Source organism: Physella acuta, unplaced genomic scaffold (genome assembly GCF_028476545.2).
Source record: "Physella acuta isolate Inbredline_101_S28 unplaced genomic scaffold, ASM2847654v3 ptg000865l, whole genome shotgun sequence".
Taxonomy (NCBI): domain Eukaryota; kingdom Metazoa; phylum Mollusca; class Gastropoda; family Physidae; genus Physella; species Physella acuta.
Window position 1 is genome coordinate 164,981 of NW_026732382.1, and position 27,323 is coordinate 192,303.

Sequence of the window (27,323 nt, forward strand, 5' to 3'; positions counted from 1 at the left end):
AGACTATGAACACAGACTATGAACAAAGACCTTGAACACAGACTATGAACACATACTATGAACACAGACAATGAACACAGACTATGAACACAGCCTTTGAACACAGACTATGAACACAGACTATGAACACAGACTATGAACACAGACTATGATCACAGACTATGAACACAGACAATGAACACAGACTATGAACACAGACTATGAACAAAGACCTTGAACAGAGACTATGAACACAGACTATGAACACAGACAATGAACACAGACTATGAACACAGACTATGAACACAGACTATGAACACAGACTATGAACACAGACTATGAACACAGACTATGAACACAGACTATGAACACAGACTATGAACACAGACTATGAACAAAGGCTATGAACACAGACTATGAACACAGACTATGAACAAAGGCTATGAACACAGACTATGAACAAAGACTATGAACACAGACTATGAACGCAGACTATGAACACAGACTATGAACACAGACTACGAACACAGACTATGAACACAGACTATTCACACAGACTATGAACACAGGCTATGAACACAGACTATGAACACAGACTATGCACCCTTTCTGCGTATCCTCATCTCGACCCTCTGTAGTGGATCGTCCCCAAGACTTTCCCAGTGAATTCCATCGAAACTAGCTTCCTCTTCCCATTTTCCGTTCAAGAAAGCTCTGTAGCAATCAGCAAACCACCATCCCGCCTTGTAGCTAGCGGTGCAGCCATTGGTAGTGGGTCGGTCAGTGGTGGTGAATCTCTGGTTGTTGTGGATACTCATAGAGTCCCCGGCGTTTCCTGAGTACTGACTGACTTGAAGGGTGTAATGGGCAGCCTCGCTCCCAACATAGAACGTCCCGTACACGGCATGGTATGGTCGGCCATTATAGTTCATGTCGATTCTCAGTTCATAGTTGTGCGCCTGTATAAATCAGCGGTTAAGTGAATCGATTTGTTTATTCACATTTGTGTGTTATAAGTATATTGATTTTATTAACTTTTTTAAATTAACAAGCAAGTCAAAAAAATAGAAATCTTTAAGTTTGCTTTAGAGTTTAGTCAAACGATGAAGAAAATCGTCAAACAAGTTGTACATTCTTTTGAGCGTGAATGCGTTTAACAAACTATGTGTTGCAAATTGATTTAACATGCGCTTTTTTCAACGGTGCTGATTATCATTCTCCACAAATCTGAAGCTCTATATCGTGCTATAAAAGCAGACGTTGTAATACCTACCGACGTTAGACCGTATAAGAAATCGTTTCCGATCCAGAAGTCCCCGCTCAAAGAGCCGAATCCTGCCTTGTATCGGGCCCAGGTTTGATCGAAACTTATATCACCGACGGTTCGACGCTAAAAGAATTCAATTATAAAGATGTATTTTCACCTCTTTTTTTTACTTTAAAGAGAAATCATTATTATTTTTTTAAGAAGATGGAACATAACGTGGTCATAACGTAAAAACTAATAAAGTGTGTATCGTTCAGTGCTGTATAAATTTTATTTCTGTCACATATCAAAATAAAAACATTGGTTTTTTCTTGTAGTAAATATGCTACACTACATCTACACTGGAAAACGGCAGGGAGTTTTTTACATGTACACCACACATACGCACTTGGAGTCTCACACACACACACACACACAAGTATGCCGACGTCTGGTGTCCCCATTAACTATTGTGCCTGTTGTGTGCTGACGAAGACCTTGGGTCGAAACGTCCATAGTACTTGTAACTGTCTTTAACTTGTGAGGTAACTAACACTATCTGTTTGATTACTAATTGCATTAACCTCACTGCAGCTACCATTTGTTTTTGCCTATCTCCCCAAAAATTGTGTTTTAAAGGCTAAATTTAAAAAAAAAAGAATTTTTGACATAGCGAGTTTCTTTAATAAGTAAGAGACATGTCCTAACACACAAAACAGTACTATATGGATGATTATAACAAATTTGAGCAAATCAAGATAATTAAATACATATATTTTTAGTCTGTAACAAAAGCAGTGGTCGCTAAAATATGTATGATGTTTAATGAGGGAAAGATCGGAAGGGGGGGGGGCGTTAATTGTCAGGGGTTGATATCATGCTTCCTGGGGTCAGTTTTTTCTTATTTTTTTGTTTTATATCCTTCGTAAATTAACAATTAGTTTAAGATCTGGATTTAGTTTTAAGAAGTCGCCCAACGGAAAAAAAATATTTAAATTTGAGATTAGCCCTTTAATGATTTTTCCGAAAGTTCGTCTTAGAAAAACTTTGGTCGATTGAAATGAAGTCTTGTAGTAATGGAGTTTTCGCCATTTTGTTCGCATAATATAGTCGGATATAAAAATTGTGAGTTCTTCTACTTCACTGGGCCTGGGCAAAGTCCAGATCATCTGATCATGTAATTATGCAGGTGTTAATGAAGTTGTTAATGAAGTATATTTTGGCGAGAGAAGCAGAATGATCAGGCTTTGGGTTAACTAACATTTAATATTGCACACAGCAAATAATGGCTAGACATATGTATATATATATATATATATATATATATATATATATATATATATATATATATATATATATATATATATATATATACAGAGAGAGAGAGTGAGAGAGAGAGAGAGAGAGAGAGAGAGAGAGAGATAGAGACCCACTTTTAAAACATCGTTAATCTGAAAAAAAATACCTGGATGAAAATCCAACCCCCTTGATCGGTTTTGGTATCACAGAGGAAGGTTTTCCCTAAGGCTCTCATCGGTTCCACATCAGCATAGCAGGGAAACATTTTTGACTTCAAGCAGACTGGCTGTAAGGAAACGCAGATTTTTCTAAAAAATAAACTACAACACGCGCACGTACGCAAACGCACTATAACAACTCACAGCACGAGAACTGAACAGGGACGAAAGGAATAGGGTAACAGATACAAACATTTACCACCATTCATCCCCCTTCACTCGTTCACTGTGAAAATCTCGATTTTGTGAAAATCTCGATTTTGTGAAAATCTCGATTTCGGTTGTTTGCATGATTACAAAACTTCCTATATACTTCGCGTACGAGAAAGTAAAAAATACAACTTATATACAACGTATATACAACGTGACGTAACGGACAGTTACCTCAGGGGCAGATAAACAGCGTCGCGCAGAACATCTCGGAGCGTTGTGGATGTAACTTTGCCTCTTGTCCAAATAATCTGTGGTTAGAATGACAAAATAAATATTAGTCAAATCCAGTAATTAAAGAAACAGATGGACCGGACAAATTATCTCAGACCAAATAATTCAAGACTCAACATCTCAATGTTAATGATCTTACAACAAATTGTTCCAAAACAAATGATTCAATACTAAACATCTCAAGGTTAATGATCTCAGGACAAATTATCCTAAATACAAATGATTCAAGACTAAATATCTCAAGGTTAATGATCTCAGGACAAATTATTCCAAAAACAAATGATTCAAGACTAAATATCTCAAGGTTAATTATCTCAGAACAAATTATTCCAAAACAAATGATTCAATACTAAATATCTCAAGGTTAATGATCTCAAGACAAATTATTCCAAAACAAATGATTCAAGACTAAATATATCAAGGTTAATGATCGCAGGACAAAATATCTCAAGGTCAATGATATTCGGACAAAATATGTCAAGGTCGATGATGTAAGAATAAAATATCTTAAAGTAAATGATCTAAGGACAAAATATCTCAGGACAAATGATGTCAAGGACAAATGATGTCAAGGACAAATGATGTCAAGGACAAATGATCTCTCGTGACAAAGAACTGTGACACAATTAGTCATGACGAGATATCCACAATATTTGGAATGTTTTTGAGATATTTTGTTTTGACATCATTTGTCCTTGCGATATTTTGTCTCGGATATTTTAGAGATCATTTGTCGTTGAGATATTTTGTGTCTTAGATATTTTGTCTTAGATCCTTTGTCGTTAAGATATTTTGTCTCGGAATTTTTGCCTGAGATCAATTGTCCCCTACCTTTGAATTCCTTACACGTGTAAAATTACGAGATTTGTACACAAGTTCGAGACGGTTGGCGGATCATAAACTTAACTTCTCTTCACATCCAAACACAGTGGTTGGATGTATTAGGGGAGAAGAAATAATTATTTTGGAAGACCCCCGGGTTTGTCTGCTGGTAAAGTCGGTGCTAGACATGTTCCACGTCATATTGTTCCAGACCGTTTGGCCCATGACATTTATTCCAGAATTACAGAGAGCAGACCTAGGCAACAGAAAACAATGACTCACCATCCTGGTGCTCTGCGCATGGGCAGAGAGACAGTAGAGTGATGCTGAGTAAAGCAGACAAAACAGCCGTAAAAAACATGTTGTCTTTAGCCTGCCCGTGAGGAAATGGTGTGGGACGTCTCGATATACGGCTATGCCACTCGACCTTCCATACAGATTAATGGAGACAGATGGTCTTAATAGGGCAGAGAAGATTAGGTTTTAATTTACCAAGATCTATTCTTGGAGGTGATGTAAAATTAGTTCTAGATCGAAGTGTTCTGGTACACACAATAATGCAAGAACATATTTATTCTAAAAAAAAGTAGTTGTTTGTATGCCATAACTTGTCAAAATAAGTTGCTTAATTAAAAACTTAATAAATTAGCTTCTGTTACTGTTGGTATACTGAACTGTCGTGGAAATCAAGGCTTTAACATTTCCATATAGCTAATGTAAACAATATATTTCTGTCTCCTTCTATTTATAAATTTATATAAATAGGGGAAATGGGTAAAAAAGTACAAGTTCCTTTTTCGAACATTGCGTTATACGGGGCAGGTGAAGTAGAGTTCATCTGTTACCCCACGGTCATTATAATTGAGCTGTAAAATCCATCCAATCGATTAGATGTAGATACACTAATTTCATCTATTACACTTCACGTCTCTAGCTGAAGTATTAACAACTTATCTTAAAACCAACGACGTATGGACATATCAGTGGTTGTTACTTTCATGTTGAGTGCCTTCAACGTTTTGTAAGGTAAAAACATGGCCAATCTTTGCCAGCCCTTTTTTTTGTAATGAAATAGATGTGGCAAGTTGTTAGATCACACACATTGAAAGAACGAGCACCAAATTATAATATCAGGTCGTTTTTTTAAATCATTAAAGTACTTTTTGAGATCTTTATTGGCCAATAAAATTGTCCGTCTTATAAAAATTAAAATGCAAAAACGATTGATCATATAAAAATCTGTTTATACAGTTAATACATCTATCCATATATATATATATATATATATATATATATATATATATATATATATATATATATATATATATATATATATATATATATATATGTATATATATATATAATGATATACATATACATATGAGTATGTATTTGCCCCATATATATATATATATATATATATATATATATATATATATATGTATATATATATATATATATATATATTTCATAAACCGTTTGTTACATAGTTACGTTCAATCCTGATGCTTACAAAAGCACACTGTTAGTAATGCACTGATTCTTACAATGACATTAATGTGGCTGTCTGCTAATAATAGATGATATAATGATATAATAATAGATGATATAATGATATAATACTAAACGATATAATGATACACAGCCTACACTCATATAATAGAATTATATTCCCGATAAATAGACTACATGTATAGTTTTATTCAATGCTACGTAGGCTACACGTATAGTTTTATTCAATGCTACGTAGGCTACACGTATAGTTTTATTCAATGCTACGTAGGCTACACGTAATGTTTTATTCAATGCTACGTAGGCTACTCGTATAGTTTTATTCAATGCTACGTAGTCAACACGTATAGTTTTATTCAATGCTACGTAGGCTACACGTATAGTTTTATTCAATGCTACGTAGGCTACACGTAATGTTTTATTCAATGCTACGTAGGCTACTCGTATAGTTTTATTCAATGCTACGTAGTCAACACGTATAGTTTTATTCAATGCTACGTAGGCTACACGTAAAGTTTTATTCAATGCTACGTAGGCTACACGTATAGTTTTTTCAATGTTACGTAGGCTACACGTAAAGTTTTATTCAATGCTACGTAGGCTACACGTATAATTTTATTCCCTGGTAGCCTATATAGTTTATGCGTATAGTTTTATAGCCTGCTTCACAGGTTGAACGTAGAGGCTTATTCCCTGCTTCATAAAGTACACGTATATTTTTATAGCCTGCTACATAAACTACACGTATAGTTGCTTATCCTGCTCATAATGATCGATTAACAGTTAAAAACACAAGCAGTTTCCCCGTTGACAAAGTTCACCACAACAAACTTTTGTTTACAGCCTTCCCCCCCCCCCCACTCTATCACGTGATTTATTTGCGTGTGACGTCGGAGTGGGGTTTCTAAACACTAGCCTCAAGGGCGAACTCTTTAAACTTTTATTTAGAGCTTTTATTGTAGTGTTGTGCAAAAACCGCAGCCTTGAAGCATAAACCCCACATTTCTCTAGCCCAGGTAAAGATGTCTGAGATATATAAAACAAATAAACGGAAACTTAGCAGGAAGTGGCCATTGAAGACTGGCCCGCACAACTCAGCAAGACGTTTACAAGTCTTTTGTATAAGGTTGATCGTTTGAAATGCATTTTTGCCAAGAAATAAAGTTTCAAAATAAAAAGTTGTAAAATGCGTGGGCGGAAATAAAATACGTCCTTATAAATTGTTCAGACGGCAAAAGGGTGTTAAATGGACAAGAATGTAGATCCATGTTCTATAATGTTCTAGCATGTTCTAGCATGTTGTAGCATGTAATTTCTATCAGACGCTAATCATTAGCCAGCGCATGAAGAGCCATGTTGCACATTCACGAGGTATAGATCATTTCAATGATTCGAACCTCGAGACTCGAACAACGTTATTCTCAAACACAACAGCATCACAAGATCGTATTCATTTACTTTTATTGTTTCATGCATACGCAGCATTTTCACCTAATTTTTACAAAAATATTTGTAGTCTTCTCTAGACCTCCAATCAATTTTTATATAATCTCAGTACACTCAATATTATCTGAACACAGATACATGGCATATTAGTTACCAGAGAACGGTAAAGCTAATTATGAGAACTGAAATATTTGGTCTGGATTCGTCCTAGGTCACATAGATTAAAAGTGTAGAAAGCAATCGTAATTTTTATTCATCAATTAATTTTTTTTTGGAAATTAAATGACTGAAAACAGCTAAAACAGACTGTTAGTTATTCATTACTAAATATTTATACATACATATATAATTTTACAATTATTATAGTTAATTTTTAGTTTCTAGAATGATTGCACTTCGTCAGGGGACTCGCTACACCAGTTGAACAGTACAACGTTAAAACAATGGTTGCAGCTTATGTGATGTGTGAATATTTTACTATTACAATTTTTAAATTCTGTCACAGGTACATACATGTGGTTGTCAGCAGTACCAGCAGTCTAAAAGTGGTGTCATGTCAGGTGTCATAAAGGTGTCAGCAAGTTATAAGTGGTGTACTGTCTAGTGACAGTAACGACAGCAAACAGCAGCAGGCTCCAGGTCATGAAGGAACAACGTCTCTCACGTGATTGTGAAACAGCCATACAACAGGGGCAACAACTCGAGCATCAGAGAGCAGGTAGGTGACCATCTTCACTATAGATCTGCGGAGAAAACATAAGATCTCATTATGTAACTGGTTGGGGTTTGAGCGGTTGTGGTTTGAGTGGTTAGGGTTTGAGTGGTTGGGGTTTGAGTGGTTGGGGTTTGAGTGGTTGGGGTTTGAGTGGTTGGGGTTTGAGTGGTAAGGGTTTGAGTGTTTGGGGTTTGAGAGGTTGGGGTTTGAGTGTTTGGGGTTTGAGAGGTTGGGGTTTGATTGGATGGGTTTATATGGTTGGGGTTTGAGTGGTTGGGGTTTGAGTGGTTGGGGATTGAGTGGTTGGGGTTTGAGAGGTTCGGGTTTGAGTGGTTGGGGTTTGAGTGGTAAGGGTTTGAGTGTTTGGGGTTTGAGAGGTTCGGGTTTGAGTGGTTGGGGTTTGAGTGGTTGGGGATTGAGTGGTTGGGGTTTGAGTGGTTGGGGTTTGAGAGGTTGGGGATTGAGTGGTTGGGGTTTGAGTGGTTGGGGTTTGAGTGGTTGGGGTTTGAGTGGTTGGGGTTTGAGTGATTGGGGTTTGATTGGATGGGTTTATATGGTTGAGGTTTGAGTGGTTAGGGTTTGAGTGGTTGAGGTTTGCGTGGTTGGGGTTTGAGTGGTTGGGGTTTGAGTGGTTGAGGTTTGAGAGGTTGGGGTTTGAGAGGTTGGGGTTTGAGTGGTTGGGGTTTGAGTGGTTGAGGTTTGAGTGGTTGGGGTTTGAGTGGTTGGGGTTTGAGTGGTTGGGGTTTGAGTGGTTGGGGTTTGAGTGGTTGGGGATTGAGTGGTTGGGGTTTGAGTGGTTGGGGTTTGAGTGGTTGGGGTTTGAGTGGTTGGGGATTGAGTGGTTGAGGTTTGAGTGGTTGTGGTTTGAGTGGTTGAGGTTTGAGAGGTTGGGGTTTGCGTGGTTGGGGTTTGAGTGGTTGTGGTTTGATTGGATGGGTTTATATGGTTGAGGTTTGAGTGGTTAGGGTTTGAGTGGTTGAGGTTTGCGTGGTTGGGGTTTGAGTGGTTGAGGTTTGAGTGGTTGGGGTTTGAGTGGTTGGGGTTTGAGTGGTTGGGGTTTGAGTGGTTGGGGATTGAGTGGTTGAGGTTTGAGTGGTTGTGGTTTGAGTGGTTGAGGTTTGAGAGGTTGGGGTTTGCGTGGTTGGGGTTTGAGTGGTTGGGGTTTGAGTGGTTGGGGTTTGAGAGGTTCGGGTTTGAGTGGTTGGGGTTGGAGTGGTTGGAGTTTGAGTGGTTGGGGATTGAGTGGTTGGGGTTTGAGAGGTTGGGGTTTGAGTGGTTGGGGTTGGAGTGGTTGGAGTTTGAGTGGTTGGGGATTGAGTGGTTGGGGATTGAGCGGTTGGGGTTTGAGTGGTTGGGGTTTGAGTGGTTGGGGTTTGAGTAAAGCATGGTGTGGGAATCAGCACGTTGCAAGGAGGGGCGGGTATATATATCTGTGTGCTTTCTGCCGAGGGAGAATTTGTAATATTTACAAAATATATTTTTGCGTTGTGCCCACACGTTGGATAGATGAAGTAGAGTTTCAATGACCAGCCCCCTTTTATTTTTCCAAATTGAGTCAGGTACTCATTTCAGCTTGGTGGACTCAGAGACGTCAAGCTCGGGATCCGAACTCGAGACCTTCGCGTTATTAATCATAGCTCTATCATCGACCACAAAATGTGATAATTGGGTAATTTATTCAATGTTAAATTAAACTATTTGTACATAGAACACACCATGAAAAGCTATGAGAACAACTTAAACAATTAAAAGGCCTGTGTACAACAATAGTTGACAATACGTCTGAGCAATACGTCTCAATTACTGCCGCAACTACACACACGCATTACACACAATTGCCGAATGTTTTCCCGAAAGACACTTGCGCAAATAGTCACTTGCTCGAATGGGGGAAATATTTCTATTTGGGCATTTGTTGCATTCGGGAAAGTGTCTTTCGGGAATTTGTCAAAGACCCATTACACTGTACACACTCAAGAGTCATAACAATGATATATATATATATAATTCAAAGGAGGTAACTCACAAAAAATAACATACGATCAAGAGCTCGAGCGATTACTCACGTTTGTGTCGACAATGTGTCAGACTTCAGGTGAATGCAAATCACCCACACAAGCACGTGGGCCACGGAGACAGCAACGACAACAGCATACGGCACAGGGCTGTCCACCTCCCGCCGCAGCGAGGCGTAGAATGGATGGTGCTGTTGTAGCCCCTCCAGAAACTTCATCTCGTTCCGCCTCAGTTGAACAGCGGTACACAGCAAAGCTGCGCAGATCAGCAGAGTCACGAGTTCTAGACGGCTCAACCAATAGCTGGCGTCCATGAACATCGAGCTGGAGTATTGCTCCGTGAAACTGGAGTCCGATATGACGGAGTCCTGTTTCGTTAAGGAGGAATTACGTTCCATGACGCTGTAGCCGTTTGCCGAGACTTCAAAGTGCCGGATGATGCTGGGCACGGCGTAGAGCGAGAAGATCCAGGGCAGAGCGACGCAAAGACCGGCGACAAACCGACGGTCGAGGGAGCTGTACTCAACAACACACTGGCAGTTGGAGATGTTGCACGTGTAGGTGACCATCAGGACGAGAAGACTCACGCTCTCCACCATGCTAGGTATTCGTTCAAGGTGAAGGTGAATTGAGCTCAGCAAATCCATTTCCGGTTCCTGCACGAAGACAGGAAGTAGGTAGTTTACAATCCGTAGAGGGATGGACACAGTTGTCTGCAGTAGGTGAAGGACGCAGAGGGACATGAGGATCTTGTTTCTCATCTTTTTCCACACAGTGCCAGACTTCCAAATGACCTTTGCCAGGTAAACGTTAGTAGAAAGGCCAAGGACGATCATCGCGACATACAGGATTGTGAACATATATATATGAATCTCCATCTTGTCTTTAAACCTGTACAAAATTAAGTCGATCATCAGTAATTTATTACATCAGTCTATTATAAGAAAATTGCAAATGTAGTTTTATTTTTCCTAAGCTGAACGTTTAAAGCATACGTTTTTGGTTTGTATATAAATGAGGTTCCACAATTTGACATACATTTGATATGTCTGTCCGGTCCTCACAAAAGGTAGTTTTAAACTCACAGACGCGCGTAACGCAATTTATAAAAAACAAACTTTATTTTGATTAATTTTATTAGTTTTCTGATTAATTTATTATAAATTTTTATAAATTTTATTACTTCTTAACTTTTCTGTCAACTGTACTTTTTTTTGTTAATTCTATGACTATTTAACATTATTTCTTTTTTGTAAACTAAGCTTTATTTTCTGTCGATTATTCTAAATATCTTGTTAACTTTTCGGAATTTCACAGTAACTCTACTTAAACAGATATATACAATTATACATCTGAAACAGGTGCATCAAAAGCAAAACAGAAAATTTCTACATTTTCAATAAATGTCGCACATTTCTCATGTGATTCCTTGTTTTAGTCTTACCTCTAAACAAGAACAGTCTTTCTTATCGAAACTCCTGGTTTAAAAAGTTACACAATACAATCAACAAACACGAAACAATACGCGGATTATAAATGTCATTGGGCCTTCTCGTCTGAATCTCATGGGTACAACCGCTTTCCGGAAGTGTCTGCTTGTCTTCACCTGTTGTAAGGGGAGTGAAATCGGACCGGTACATTCAGATGTAGGTCACCTCCAAGTGGTCAACGTGACCTAATAAACAAAGACAAAGCTTCGCTGTTACCGGGTTAATTATTCAATGGATTATTCCAATAGTAGAGTAGCTTGTGGTGAAGGGGGGGGATGGCAAAGATTTATGTGCCCACCAGTGGTCACACACGGACTTGCGTACACACACACACACACACACACGCACACACACACATACACTGATGTGCTTATATATAAAACGTTCACAAAACATGCAGACACACACACTATTACAAACACTCAAACAGACAAACACACAGACATATATAGCCTATATATGTATGTATATATATATATATATATATATATATATATATATATATATATATATATATATATATATATATATATATATATATATATATATATATATATATATATATATATATACATATATATAGCCTACATGTATATATATATATACATATATATATATATATATATATATATATATATATATATATATATATATATATATGTAACTAGGGGAAGTTACCAAGAGACATAACGTGTTACAGTCTGACGTCACAGTGCAGGTGTTGGCTGATGCCAAGGCGTAGTATCTCGGGAAGCGATACGAGGGACGGTCTGTCAACTTTGATGTGACAGGATGCAGGTGGCTTATTAAAATCGGACTGTACGACAGAAGCGGCGTAATTAACAGTCTGATGTAACGATTAGAATCGATTACAATTACGATTATGATAGGACCGAATATGAGTACGATTATGAAGGGGATATAAGGGAGGCGACGGCTGAGCTCGAGGTCTCTCTCAGTCAGTCTCTCAGAAAGTCGGTCTCTCAGAAAGTCAGTCTCTCTCAGTCAGTCGGGCGGTCAGTCAGTCAGTCTCTGAGGCAGTCAGTCAGACTCGCAGTCAGTCAGTCTCTCTCTCTCGCTCGCTTTCGATCAGTGAGTCTGTGTGGCAGTATCAAGTTGGTTATATTGTGTTAAGGAAGGACGTTAGACATGTGTATTCAGTTAGATGAAGCCTAGTGAGGACTGTTGGGGGTCCGTTGATTCAGACTATTATTGTGAAACATCCCTCTTGATTCATTATATTATTGTGAAGCATTCTTTGATTCATGTAATAAAAGGATCAATAATGAACCTGCATCTTCGAGTATCTATGCTGTGGTCAATGTTGTGTGGAATGAGTGGTTAGACTCGGGAAGGTCACATTTGGCGTTGTCGCCAGGGTAGCCAGAGACTCGTTACATTTGGCGTTGTCGGCAGGATAGACTCGGGGGACTCGTTACATTTGGCTCTGCGAGCAGGATAAGTCTCGTTACATTTGGCGCAGCGAGCAGGGTATGCAACTTGCCTAGGTAACAATTGGCGCTGCGATCAGGATGAATTCAACGAGACTTGCCGCTTGAGGCACCCATAGTCAACCTAGTTCATAACTGTGTTTAGTGTGTGTGTGAATTCGGACATTCAGGAACAGTGAAAATTGAGGAACGAGGAAAATTTTTTTCATACACACACGGTAAGAAAGAACTCTTTTTTTTTTTACTAAAGGAATAAAATGTCTACTCTGGACGAGAAGCAGACCCATATTGTGGTCCTGCCCAGAGAGTCCCACATTAACAAATTTTACGGGGACGGTGATCCAACTTTAACCAACAGGTTCAGTGAGGAGGTCAAAGCGGCCTGGGCCTCGAGAAACATGTCACCAGAGGAAAGATTAAGACTGCTGATGGGCAGTATAGGAGAGACGGTTAGGGCAGAGGTCAAATGCCACGATAAAACCGTTCAATCAGATCCAGATAAGGTGCTGGATCTAATTATGGAGACCTTTGGGGAGAGACGGTCGGGATCGCAACTGCTAACGGGGTTCGTAGGCTTAAAGCAGAGAATGGCGGAGAGTGTGATGGAGTATTCACACCGAATAAACAGGGCCTTTGATTCGGTAAAGGGCAAAACACCTGACATTGATGTACGCCTACTGAGGGACCAGTTCATCGAGGGGCTAGCAACCCCGATCTTAAGGAGAGAGTTGAAAGAGGAGGTCCACAAAGACCCGCAGTTGACCTTCCTTCAGGTTAGGAACTCAGCGATCCGCAGGTCCGAGGATGAGGACCAATCGAACTGTTCGGTGGACAAAGTCTCTGTGCCGGAACAGAAACAATCCCCACCCACGGGGACCGGCACGGTGGAAACCATGACGGCTCAACTGTTGGCCCACCTGGATAAGGTTGACCAAAGATTGGAGAGGTTGGAAAGCAGGTCAACAGCTGAGAATCAGGAAAATAACGGGACAAAACAGAGACAGGTTGGACGGCCGCGACCCGCCGGTCCATCACTCCGGTGGACGGCTGACGGTCGACCAATTTGCTTGTCCTGTTCACAACCCGGACATATGGCACGGTACTGCCAGGGAAACGGTCGTCCTCTGTAAGGCAGGGCCAGGCTACAGAGGGGCGAGGTTATGGCCCAAGAAGCAAAATGATGGGAGTCTGTCCCGAAATGGTGATTACGATTGGGGACATCGCGGTGAAGGCAATTGTGGATACAGGCTCCCAGGTGACGACAATCACGGAAAATTTTTACACCAAATGGATGAAAGGAAAAGACCATAGGTTGAGGTCTGACACATGCATGCGCCTGACGGCAGCTAATGGACTAACCATTCCATACTGTGGTTATTTTCTGGCGGATGTCGTGGTGGCGGGACATAGGTTGAAGCAGGTTGGGGTGTTCGTTACGAAACACAACCTAGAGACAAATGTGTCAAATATACCTTGCCTGTTGGGCATGAATATTCTTGGCCAGTTGCCAGAATTTCTTACAAATATGGTCGGATCGACCACACCAGGTCGGGGATCCAAGTTGGCCAGGTTTGCCAAGACCAGAGGAAGGATATCAGTCCCGGCAAACACGGTCAAGGCAATCACATTACAAATTGGTGATAGAAGTGTGAATGGTGATGTGATGATAGAACCATGTGGCGCCGCACTGAGGGCAGGCGTCGTGTTACTGCGGACATACACATCAGCGGAAAATGGACTAGTTCAAGGATTAGTGGCAAATGTTTTGGATGAGGAAATTTTTATACCGCCTAATACTCTGGTAGGAGTACCACAGAACGTCGAGGTACAAAGGTCGGCACAGTGCATCGAACTGAGCAATACCAGCAGTAATGAAGTAACAATTAGGTCGGTCAATGTGACGGCCGAGGTGAAGAAAGAGGATGGCCGATCATATACATTCCCGGAAACTGAGGACCCAAAACTAAATGAATTGTTGAATAAGTACAGGGATATATTTGCCTCGTACGAGGGTGATTTGGGTTACACGGAAGTAATAAAACACCAGATACCCTTACTACAAGACAAGCCGGTGGCGCAACCTTATCGAAGATTACCACCGAGTCACTACTCTGCGGTGAAAGCTCACCTGAACGATCTACTAAAAAAGGGAATTATTACAACCAGCACGAGCCCGTATGCGGCACCGATAGTAGTGGTAAAAAAGAAGTCAGGGGAGATAAGACTGTGTTGTGATTACCGGAAATTGAACAATATCACAAGAAGGGATGCATTCCCCTTGCCTCGTATTGATGAATGTCTTGATGCGTTGGGGGGAGCAAGATTTTTTTCTACCTTGGATTTGGCTAGTGGCTACCACCAAGTGGCCATGCACCCCAACGATCAACATAAGACTGCATTTATTTCTCCACTGGGACTGTACGAGTGGACCCGTATGCCGTTTGGTCTAACTAATGCACCTGCTACATTCCAGCGAGTAATGCAGAGTGCTATGAGTGACTTTCTATTTCAAATAATGTTGGTGTACTTGGATGATATACTAGTTTATTCAAAAACTTGGGAGGACCATCTAGAAAGATTAGAACAAGTGTTTCTCCGTCTTAGGGAGATAGGAGTAAAGCTGAACCCAGACAAATGCTGCTTCGGTCTGAAATCGGTACATTTTTTGGGTTACGTGATTTCGTCGGATGGCATCGCCACTGACCCAGATAAAATTGCAGCTGTTAAAGAATGGAAACAGCCAACAACTACGGTAGAGGTCAGATCATTCTTGGGCTTTGCTTCCTATTATAGAAAATTTGTGCCTGGTTTTGCAAAAATTGCCGCACCATTGCATGACTTGGTAAACAAAATGACAAAGAAACACAGTAAGGAGAAAAAGAAAGGTAAAACACAACTGATAGGTGAATTATGGACTGAGGAATGCCTGAACTCGTTTAAGCTACTGAAAAAGGCTTTGACAGAGGCGCCGATATTGGGATACGCAGACTTTGACAAACCATTTCGGCTAGAAATTGACGCCAGCTCTAAAGGTCTGGGAGCTGTGCTATCACAACAACAAAAGCAAGGTTTCAGGGTTATTGCTTATGCCAGTCGAGCTCTGAAGGAATCAGAGAAGAACATGACAAATTACAGCGCCATGAAACTAGAACTTTTGACATTAAAATGGGCTGTGACGGAAAAATTCAGGGACTATCTATTAGGTGCTAAATGTGTGGTATACACTGACAATAACCCCTTGAGTCACCTAAAGACAGCAAAGTTGGGATCCATCGAACAGCGATGGGCAGCAGAATTGGCACTCTTTGACCTGGAGATAAAATATCGCCCGGGGCGGTCCAATGGCAATGCGGACGCCTTATCAAGGAATCCTTACGAGAGACCGGGCGATGAGGAAGAAACGCTGACAGGAATATGTGAGGTCAGAGCGTCAACAGATATCCCTCACGGGGTGCAAGTGAGGCAGAACGGACAGACCGGGGTGGAGCACATTTCCACAGAGCCCGGACATATGGACATTGGTGATTTTAGTTGCCTTAATCACAAAGAGATAAGAAATGCCCAGAGAACGGATAGTGGCTTACAGCCGCTGTTGAAACACGTCCAGGAACAAAAATTCCCAGGAAGAAGGGAAAGAGAACAATTTGGTCGAGAAACAAAGAAAATACTGAGTCAGTGGGACCGTCTCAGTATAAAGGATGGTGTTCTCATGCGGAGAATTCATGACCAAATTGATGGGACAATACACCAGGTGGTGGTGCCTGGACAATTACGAGAAGAAGTGCTAAGGTTGGCACATGACAGGGCAGGACACCAGGGTCAGGACAGGACGCACAAAATATTACGACGGAGGTGTTACTGGCCCAATATGGAAATGGAGGTCAAACGCCATTGTGAGGCTTGTGTGAGGTGTCAGCATGCGAAAATGCCAGTTGTCAAAATGAGACAGCCATCGGGACACCTATTAGCGACAAAACCACTAGATATTGTGGCTATGGACTTTACGTCGTTGGAGCAATCATCGGATGGGACGGAACATGTGTTGGTAATGACTGATGTTGTCACCAAATGGACTGTGGCGGTGCCCACACGAGATCAGACTGCCAAAACAGTGGCAAAGGTCTTAATAGAACATTGGTTCATCAAATATGGCATACCAAGACAATTACACTCTGACCAAGGAAGGGCCTTTGAGTCAGAAGTAATTAACCAACTGTGCAGCCACTACGGGATCAACAAATCTAGAACAACCACATTTAATCCGAAAGGAAACGGACAGTGCGAGCGGTTCAACCGCAGCATGCATGATTTGCTGCGTACTCTAGAACCTGAACAGAAAAAACGTTGGCCTGATTTTCTCCCAGAGTTGGTATATCTATACAACTGCACACCCCATGCCACAACCGGCTTTTCGCCATACATGTTGCTGTTCGGACGGGAGGCTCGACTCCCCCTTGACTTGTTCCTAGGAAAAAAGGAGAGTATGACTGGCTCATACACTGTACTGGAATATGTGAATGAACATATGAGACGAATTAGAGAAATGTACAGGGTAGTACAGGAAAGACTAGAACATGAAGCACGGCGAAGGGAACCGCCGGTACAGACAAAGGACCCGCCACTCAAACTGAACGACAGGGTATTACTGCGTAGCCACCCGTTAGGCAGAAACAAAATCCACGATCTCTGGGGACAGGAGATATGGCAAGTCGTGGAGATGCCTAAAGTAGCAGGTGGCCCCTTTAAGATAAGACCCATCGATCACACCAAACCGGATCGGTGGGCGAATATTGCTCAATTAAAGAAATATTGTCATAGTCAAGGAGAGCAGTTACACACAAGGAAACCCAAGACAATTAGGGAACCGGAAACTATAACGGAAATTCTCATACCCATCCCGGAACCATGTCACCATCAACAGAACAACAGCGACACACAAGGGGAGGATACCGGCAACAAGGAGGATCCCGGTCCCTCCAAAGGCAGAGAGACAATAGACCATCAGATAAGTGGTCCGCGGAGAAGTTTGAGAAACAGAAAGAATACGAAATTTTTTGTCAGCAACCATCAATTCTTTCATGGTCGCGCTGGTATGAGAACAGACTGTTCAAAAAGTCATAAAAGTGAACTGGTGAAGGCACCAGACGAAAAAAGGTGGATGTGAATTCTAGAACTGTTTTGTGTCTGAGGAAGATGATGTAGACACATTGGATATGTGAAATAGGGATAACTGTCAATCTTATACGAATGTGACGACATTGACAGTGAGTGGAACAATGGATTTTTTTTTTACGGTGGTGCGATGGACTTTGAAGGACTGCACCTGCCAAGCGTTGTTTGTGGTTGATAACACACAAAAAAAGGCAGGGGTGGATGTAACTAGGGGAAGTTACCAAGAGACATAACGTGTTACAGTCTGACGTCACAGTGCAGGTGTTGGCTGATGCCAAGGCGTAGTATCTCGGGAAGCGATACGAGGGACGGTCTGTCAACTTTGATGTGACAGGATGCAGGTGGCTTATTAAAATCGGACTGTACGACAGAAGCGGCGTAATTAAAAGTCTGATGTAACGATTAGAATCGATTACAAATACGATTATGATAGGACCGAATATGAGTACGATTATGAAGGGGATATAAGGGAGGCGACGGCTGAGCTCGAGGTCTCTCTCAGTCAGTCTCTCAGAAAGTCGGTCTCTCAGAAAGTCAGTCTCTCTCAGTCAGTCGGGCGGTCAGTCAGTCAGTCTCTGAGGCAGTCAGTCAGACTCGCAGTCAGTCAGTCTCTCTCTCTCGCTCGCTTTCGATCAGTGAGTCTGTGTGGCAGTATCAAGTTGGTTATATTGTGTTAAGGAAGGACGTTAGACATGTGTATTCAGTTAGATGAAGCCTAGTGAGGACTGTTGGGGGTCCGTTGATTCAGACTATTATTGTGAAACATCTCTCTTGATTCATTATATTATTGTGAAGCATTCTTTGATTCATGTAATAAAAGGATCAATAATGAACCTGCATCTTCGAGTATCTATGCTGTGGTCAATGTTGTGTGGAATGAGTGGTTAGACTCGGGAAGGTCACATTTGGCGTTGTCGCCAGGGTAGCCAGAGACTCGTTACATTTGGCGTTGTCGGCAGGATAGACTCGGGGGACTCGTTACATTTGGCTCTGCGAGCAGGATAAGTCTCGTTACATTTGGCGCAGCGAGCAGGGTATGCAACTTGCCTAGGTAACATATATATATATATATACATATATATATATATATATATATATATATATATATATATATATATATATATATGTATATATATATATATATGTATATATATATATATATATATGTATATATATATATATATATATATATATATATATATATATATATATATATGTGTATATATATATATATATATATATATATATATATATATATATATATATATATATATATATATATATATATATATATATATATATATAAATATAATTATCTAGGCCTATATACATCCTCAATAGAATGAGTAACCCTTATCTTAACGTTTATAAACCATACCAGTGGTAAAACATTAAAAATTTTCTCTGCCCACAACATCCAATTTATTTTTAACATTGTTTTTTCATTTACCTTATCGGGGCCTAGCATGTCATATCCAAAGTAGCTATCAAAAGCCAACTAAGCTTATTATAACCGTACATAGTAAGTATGAGACGTCGTGGCTTAAGCGGTAGAGCGCTAGGCTGTTAACTCGGAAATTCGAGTTTGAATCCGGGGCCAAGTCAGTAGAACGTCCCTGTGTCCATGTAACTGTGATAGGTACCTACCATGCCAGGGAGAGTAAAGGCGGCTGTACAATGTGCTGACCACACCTTCCCTTCATATGCTGAGGTCAAGAAACGCGCAAAGCAACATAAACAACACAATCAACAATGGGCAATAGACAACAACACAGTCAACAATGGACAATAGACAACAACACAGTCAACAATGGGCAATAGACAACAGCAAAAACAACAATGGGCAATAGACAACAACACAGTCAACAATGGGCAATAGACAACAACACAGTCAACAATGGGCAATAGACAACAGCAAAAACAACAATGGGCAATAGACAACAACAAAACAAAACAACCAGACCTATTTTTATGTGACCTGACGTGCTAACAGATCACGGGACACTGTCAAAAAAGTTAAAAATAGCGCGTCTGGCTATTTTTAGGTAGAACTAGAGGATCATTAGAATTATTGATTTTATGTGAACTCTGCTCTGTAGGTGTAGGGTGGCCAGTTGTATGTTTTGTGCCTGAACTGTTGTCTAGTTCTCTGTCTCAACTAACTGTTTGGCAAGTTCTATGTCTCAACTAACTGTTTGGCCAGTTGTATGTTTTGTGCATGAACTGTTGTCTAGTTCTCTGTCTCAACTAACTGTTGTCTAGTTCTCTGTCTCAACTAACTGTTTGTCTAGTTCTCTGTCTCAACTAACTGTTGTCTAGTTCTCTGTCTCAACTAACTGTTTGTCTAGTTCTCTGTCTCAACTAACTGTTGTCTAGTTCTCTGTCTCAACTAACTGTTGTCTAGTTCTCTGTCTCAACTAACTGTTTGTCTAGTTCTCTGTCTCAACTAACTGTTTGGCAAGTTCTATGTTCTATGCCTGAACTGTTTGTCTAGTTCTCTGTCTCAACTAACTGTTGTCTAGTTCTCTGTCTCAACTAACTGTTGTCTAGTTCTCTGTCTCAACTAACTGTTTGTCTAGTTCTCTGTCTCAACTAACTGTTGTCTAGTTCTCTGTCTCAACTAACTGTTGTCTAGTTCTCTGTCTCAACTAACTGTTTGTCTAGTTCTCTGTCTCAACTAACTGTTGTCTAGTTCTCTGTCTCAACTAACTGTTTGGCAAGTTCTATGTTCTATGCCTGAACTGTTTGTCTAGTTCTCTGTCTCAACTAACTGTTGTCTAGTTCTCTGTCTCAACTAACTGTTTGGCAAGTTCTATGTCTCAACTAACTGTTTGGCAAGTTCTATGTCTCAACTAACTGTTTGGCAAGTTCTATGTCTCAACTAACTGTTTGGCAAGTTCTATGTCTCAACTAACTGTTTGGCAAGTTCTATGTCTGAACTAATTGTTTGGCTTGTTCTATGACCAGTTCAATGCCTTTAGAATAGTTGTGGCCAGTAGAAGAATGGCTAGTTCTATGAAAATAGTTGGCCACGTATACACATGAAGTGTAAAGTAGAGCCAGTGTAGACTGATCTAAGCTCAATGTTAAGAAATCTGGCTTTCTACAGCTCCACCACGCCACCCCACCATTACAGCTGACCATTGATTAAGTCCTTACCACAAAAACCTAACCCTAGTTTATTACCATTAAACCTAATTCTAACTAACCTACTCAGTAAACTTCTTCCATAACACAAGGCGCCAAACTCACGTGTTACAAAAATTGCGCCAATTCACGAGGAGGAAAAAAAAAAAAAAAAAAAAAAAAAAAAACTACAACAATGAAATGAATGTGGACAAAATGCGTGTCTTATTTTAATCTCTGTCGTTAGTTTATTTTAGTGCCACCAGTTAGCTCCCTTCACATAAATGAGATTAGGATCAGCTTTAAAATTGTTGAGGTCGCTGATCAACATGCCCAAAAATGACAATCAGAGAATTACAGGATTAGTCTCTGACATTTGTGTGACATTTGAGTGACGTTTGGGTGGCAACTATGTCATTTATGACGTCATATTAGTTACTAATTAAAGCAGCAACGTTTACGATTGAATATGAAATTCATTTTTAAAATATGGGTATTGTGGATACAGAAACTAATAACGTAGAAGCGAGCAGAGACTTGAAGGCCTGAAATTTTCAACTGCAACAAAAACATCAGCATCAAAGGTCAATAACCTCATGATTTTTAGCAGTACACATTTAACCCATGATATATTGAACATTACATTAATACCACGAGGAATAGCACTACACAATAAGCCCACGAGGAATAGCACTACACATTAATCCCACGAGGAATAGCACTACATATTAATACCACGAGGAATGGCACTACATATTAATACCACGAGGAATGGCACTACACATTAATCCCACGAGGAATAGCACTACACATTAATCCCACGAGGAATAGCACTACATATTAATACCACGAGGAATGGCACTACATATTAATACCACGAGGAATGGCACTACACATTAATCCCACGAGGAATAGCACTACACATTAATCCCACGAGGAATAGCACTACATATTAATACCACGAGGAATGGCACTACACATTAATCCCACGAGGAATAGCACTACACATTAATCCCACGAGGAATAGCACTACACATTAATCCCACGAGGAATAGCACTACACATTAATCCCACGAGGAATAGCACTACATATTAATACCACGAGGAATGGCACTACACATTAATCCCACGAGGAATAGCACTACACATTAATCCCACGAGGAATAGCACTACACATTAATCCCACGAGGAATAGCACTACACATTAATCCCACGAGGAATAGCACTACATATTAATACCACGAGGAATGGCACTACACATTAATCCCACGAGGAATAGCACTACACATTAATCCCACGAGGAATAGCACTACACATTAATCCCACGAGGAATAGCACTACACATTAATCCCACTAGAAATAGCACTACACAATAATCCCTTGATTTATAGCACCACGCAATAATCCCAAATTGTATAGCATCACATAATTATCCCATGATGTTTAGCATTACACAATAAGCCCGTGATTTATAGTAGTACGCCATAGTTCTTTAAAGTGCTAATTCGACATATAAAACCCAACAGACACACACACCCACAAACACATACACACGCACTCACGCACTCACCGCCTTTAGACTTAACACGTTTTATTTTTAGCCTCACAATACCTAAGACTTTACCTTAACCTAAATCTACTATAGCCTCTACCCAAGCTCTCTCACATTATTTTTTGTTCCAAAAGGTTACTTGGGATTTAACTAAAGTCCTTACAAGCTGCAATTAAGTGCGACAAATCTAGGAGCCCTTAAATAATCTATTATTGGAGTTATGTACCTTCGTATGTGATAAGCATAGTTCTTTTTGCAAGAAGGTAGAAAAATTACCACCCCTTTTGTAACGGATCAATAAACTTAGACCCCTAATGTAACCAAATGATAAACTACTTATGTAACCAAACCATAACCTTAACCCAAATTTAACAAGACTATAACAGTAAATTAAAAGCTGTAACAAGTAATATTTAATACAAACTAAATATTTACACATTTCGTGAGATTAAATGTTGATACTTATCAAGCTTTTCAGTATTGCACTGAATACTATTGAGAGGTAACGCCGGAATAAAACTGCATTTGATTGAGAAATAACGTAGAAATGTCAATCGTAATATCGACATGAAACTTTGTGTTAAATATTAAAATATCTTAAAGCCAAGGCTCTAATGAAACAATTATTTTGTCTGCTTGAAATGGCAGGGATCATGATCAGGTTAAAGGCCTTAGCTCGATTTGCATTTGATCCAAGCGAAAGTGTGTGAGTTGTGTTCATGTGTGTGTGTGTGTGTTCACGTGTGTGTGTGTGGTATTTCTGTTAGGGGGTCGGGATTATGTTGGTTCACACAAAAAAAAACATGATACAGCTATCCTATAAAAAGGGAGCAGAGTTGAGACGATAGCACAGAGCCTTTGTTGTCTGACCACGAAGACAGTAGAACCTCATTCGGTGAGTTTTTTCAAGTTTGTACCAAGTTTCTTAATATTTAGCTACGTTCCTTTTTTAACTAGCCTAAGGCAGTTTGTTCACGTGATTCCCGTATAACGTACAGATTGTTTATATCGAGGGGATAACTCAATCCACTGAAGTTCTAGTTAATGCTTTTACATTATAAATATACTACACATATATAATATTATATATATATATATATATATATATATATATATATATATATATATATATATATATATATATATATATATATATATTAGAATGATATTTCAATAATACAACGTAACTAACAGAAATGTAGTTAATTTAAAAACTTGGGTATACTTGGGATACATCGTCGCTTTATATTGTTGTTTCTATACCCTTTAGTCCACTTTTAAGATGATCATCTGTTACTCCGGTTCAATATTTTAAAAAACTGTGTTACCGGTCAATGTTTCAACAATACTTAGCATCTTGATCATAATGGTACCTCACCTAACATGGTACCAAAACATGGTACCAACTGTCACAGGTTCAATCGAATCCAGATTTATCCATTATAGTTAAGCTGATTACTTTAATGAAACATTACACAATTTATTTATTCACAAATTGGACTGACGATTTGTTGCCTTTAATTAATATTAATAGCGTTGATCGCTTACGAAAAGGTTTAAGTTCATTGAACTAAGTTCAAGCTGAAAAAGCGAAAAAGATAGTTCTCCTGCAGTATTGAATATATTAAATCAAATATAGTGATAACTACGGACGTGGCTTAGCGATAGAGCGCTAGAATGCCGATCCAGAAGTCTAGAGTTCAAATCCAGGTTCAAGTCAGTAGAACGTCATTGAGTCCCCCCAGCTCTAATGGGTACCTAAATCATGTTAGGGAAATTAAAGTTGGCTGGGCATAGTGTTGGCCACGCTGTCTCTGCCGAGTTCAAAAAGATATGAACTTCATCTGCCCAATGGATCGTTAGGTTAAATAGGAGTCTTTACGATAGTGATACTTATATCCTAAAGAGATTGGAAATAAAAATATCAATGTAGTTTGTCATAAAAAATCCGAATGTCCTAATCGTATTTGTAATAGTAAACGCTAGAGAGTTGATCTAGATTTGACTTTCTGTAAAAAGCCAAGTGAAGTGGCAGCTCTAGGTGGGGTGTCACACCTTGCTGTCCACACCCAACGCCTCTGTACACGAAGATTTGCTAATATTTAAAAACAAAAATAATGCCAGGTTAAAAAAAAATTCTGGTAGAGTTCTTGAAATAATCGAAATGTTTAAGGTATTGAAAAAAAAATTGTTATATGATTTCACTGTTTTGTTCCACAGAGAAAATGTTTCCCAAAAGTTGCCTTATCGTCTGTCTGTCCATGACCCTGCTCATTCATACAGTGAGGTCAACTATGGTCAAGATAGAGGGAGAATACTTTGACATTGACATACCGGAGACTCTAGACTCGGGTAAGTCTGGAACTTCTGTAGTTGTAAACATTTTGTATGTCTGGCATTGTTTAGAGAAGGTACTGTGACATCAGATAACTGCTTCATGATATGCATTGTTTCAAATAACTTGGTGTAACCGACACTATTGTGTGGTGTAATCTACACTATTGTGTGGTGTAATCTACACTATTGTGTGGTGTAATCTACACTATGACGCGGAGTAATCTACACTATGACGTGGTGAAATTTACACTATTGTTTGGTGTAATCTACACTGTTGTGTGCTGTAATCTACACTATTGTGTGGTGTAATCTACACTATTGTGTGGTGTAATCTACACTGTTATGTGGTGTAATCTACACTGTTGTGTGGTGTAATCTACACTGTTGTGTGGTGTAATCTACACTGTTGTGTTGTGTAATCTACACTGTTGTGTGGTGTAATCTACACTATTGTGTGGTATAATATACGGTATTATGTGCTGTAATCTACACTATTGTGTGGTGTAATCTACACTATTGTGTGATGTAATCTACACTATTGTGTGGTGTAATGTACACTGTTGTGTGATGTAATCTACACTGTTGTGTGGTGTAATCTACACTGTTGTGTGGTGTAATCTACACTGTTGTGTGATGTAATCTACACTGTTGTGTGGTGTAATCTACACTGTTGTGTGATGTAATCTACACTATTGTGTGGTGTAATCTACACTATTGTGTGGTGTAATCTACACTGTTATGTGGTGTAATCTACACTGTTGTGTGATGTAATCTACACTATTGTGTGGTATAATATACGGTATTACATGGTGTAATTTACGCTAGTAAGTTGTGTAATCTAAGCTATTACGTTATTAATTCCGGGGTCTTCAAGTTACCTAAATTCCTTTACCCTAACTAAATGCCCAGTTAAATTTAAACCCTAATCACCAGGCAGTTTATAATTAGTAACCCGATCGGAATGACTTGACTGGAGTCTAACCCTAATGCTAAACCCTCAGCAGTTAAAAAAAAAACAACCCACAAATCTTATCCCATAATTTCAGGCACGTGCTCAATAAGTGACGTCATTCTGCTGACCTGACAAATTCTATCCCATAATTTCAGACCCAAGCTTCAGAGGCGATGAGAAGTTGACCGATGACATCCTGTTGACCAGACTCCGCCGGGCTACCGCCCAGCACTTTGTGGCCAGCCCACACGCCAGCGACCAGCCCCAGCAGCAGACCAACAGGGGCAGCAGGTACTCACGCTGGCAGAGGTATAACGCCATCCGCTCAGGTGGCCGAGGACAGGTGCTCGACGCTTAAGGACAGGTGGGCGAGGTCAGCTGATCGACGCTTACAATATAGAGTTGTGAGACCACCAGCTTGTGACACCACCAGTATGTAACACTACCAGTCAAGGACAACAGTGATGTTCAGTTTTTAATTGCACGTTCACCCATGTGGTCTGATTAATAAAAACGTTCTACGGCCACCATTTTTATTTTAGTTCCTATTTTATTTTTAATCTAATTCTATTGGCAAACAAATCACATTCCTAAAACAAAACCCTCTACTTAAATCCATCTTCGACAGGAAAAAAGCTTAAACACTCAGATACACATAAAATAAATAGGACGAAAATTAATTAATTGAAGTTGGGTGGTGAAGCGCTTAAACATTCAATGACCTTTAACCGTTGCGGAGTTGAATCTGATAATTGAAAGCGAAATTTGATATGAAAAGATAGTGCCCTGTACATCATTTTAAAAAAAATTAAGCTCTCGCGTAAATGTATCTCAAACAGCGGTCACTGCAAGAGTGAGCCTTACAGGGGTCAGCGAGTGCTGAAGTTCTCACCCTGTCTCCAGGTTCTTGAGAAGTAGTTGGTGTTGTGTCCTGCTCAGTTGAGACAACTCTTGACAGTTGAGACAACTCGTGTCAGTTGAGACAACTCCTGTCAGTTGAGACAACTCCTGACAGTTGAGACAACTCCTGACAGTTGAGACAACTCCTGACAGTTGAGACAACTCCTGACAGTTGAGACAACTCCTGACAGTTGAGACGACTCCTGACAGTTGAGACGACTTCTGACAGTTGAGACAACTCCTGACAGTTGAGACAACTCCTGACAGTTGAGACAACTCCTGACAGTTGAGACAACTCCTGACAGTTGAGACAACTCCTGACAGTTGAGACAACTCCTGACAGTTGAGACAACTCCTGACAGTTGAGACAACTCCTGACAGTTGAGACAACTCCTGACAGTTGAGACGACTCCTGACAGTTGAGACAACTCCTGACAGTTGAGACAACTCCTGACAGTTGAGACAACTCCTGACAGTTGAGACATTTCCTGACAGTTGAGACGACTCCTGACAGTTGAGACGACTCCTGACAGTTGAGACGACTCCTGACAGTTGAGACAACTCCTGACAGTTGAGACAACTCCTGACAGTTGAGACAACTCTTGACAGTTGAGACAACTCCTGACAGTTGAGACAACTCCTGACAG

At 40.0% G+C, this 27,323-nt stretch overlaps 3 protein-coding genes across 3 annotated transcripts; 1 reads left to right on the forward strand and 2 right to left on the reverse strand.

The window, feature by feature from the left end:
• Nucleotides 1-495: 495 nt before the first annotated feature.
• LOC131952312 (fibrinogen-like protein A) lies at nucleotides 496-4,429 on the reverse strand. Its single transcript, XM_059314921.1, has 5 exons — nucleotides 4,291-4,429; nucleotides 3,127-3,203; nucleotides 2,691-2,810; nucleotides 1,253-1,369; nucleotides 496-938 (listed from the first exon to the last, which is right to left on the reverse strand). The coding sequence occupies exons 1-5, from the start codon at nucleotides 4,367-4,369 to the stop codon at nucleotides 576-578; spliced, it is 756 nt and encodes a 251-aa protein (XP_059170904.1). The 5' UTR covers nucleotides 4,370-4,429; the 3' UTR covers nucleotides 496-575.
• A 2,564-nt stretch (nucleotides 4,430-6,993) lies between these two features.
• LOC131952314 (uncharacterized) lies at nucleotides 6,994-11,285 on the reverse strand. The gene is made up of 3 exons (XM_059314923.1): nucleotides 11,141-11,285; nucleotides 9,748-10,587; nucleotides 6,994-7,709 (listed from the first exon to the last, which is right to left on the reverse strand). The coding sequence occupies exons 2-3, from the start codon at nucleotides 10,572-10,574 to the stop codon at nucleotides 7,607-7,609; spliced, it is 930 nt and encodes a 309-aa protein (XP_059170906.1). The 5' UTR covers nucleotides 10,575-10,587; nucleotides 11,141-11,285; the 3' UTR covers nucleotides 6,994-7,606.
• An 11,987-nt stretch (nucleotides 11,286-23,272) lies between these two features.
• LOC131952318 (uncharacterized) lies at nucleotides 23,273-26,308 on the forward strand. Its single transcript, XM_059314928.1, has 3 exons — nucleotides 23,273-23,382; nucleotides 24,708-24,839; nucleotides 25,932-26,308. Exons 2-3 carry the CDS (start codon nucleotides 24,713-24,715, stop codon nucleotides 26,132-26,134), a joined length of 330 nt encoding a protein of 109 aa, XP_059170911.1. The 5' UTR covers nucleotides 23,273-23,382; nucleotides 24,708-24,712; the 3' UTR covers nucleotides 26,135-26,308.
• The last annotated feature ends 1,015 nt before the right edge of the window (nucleotides 26,309-27,323 follow it).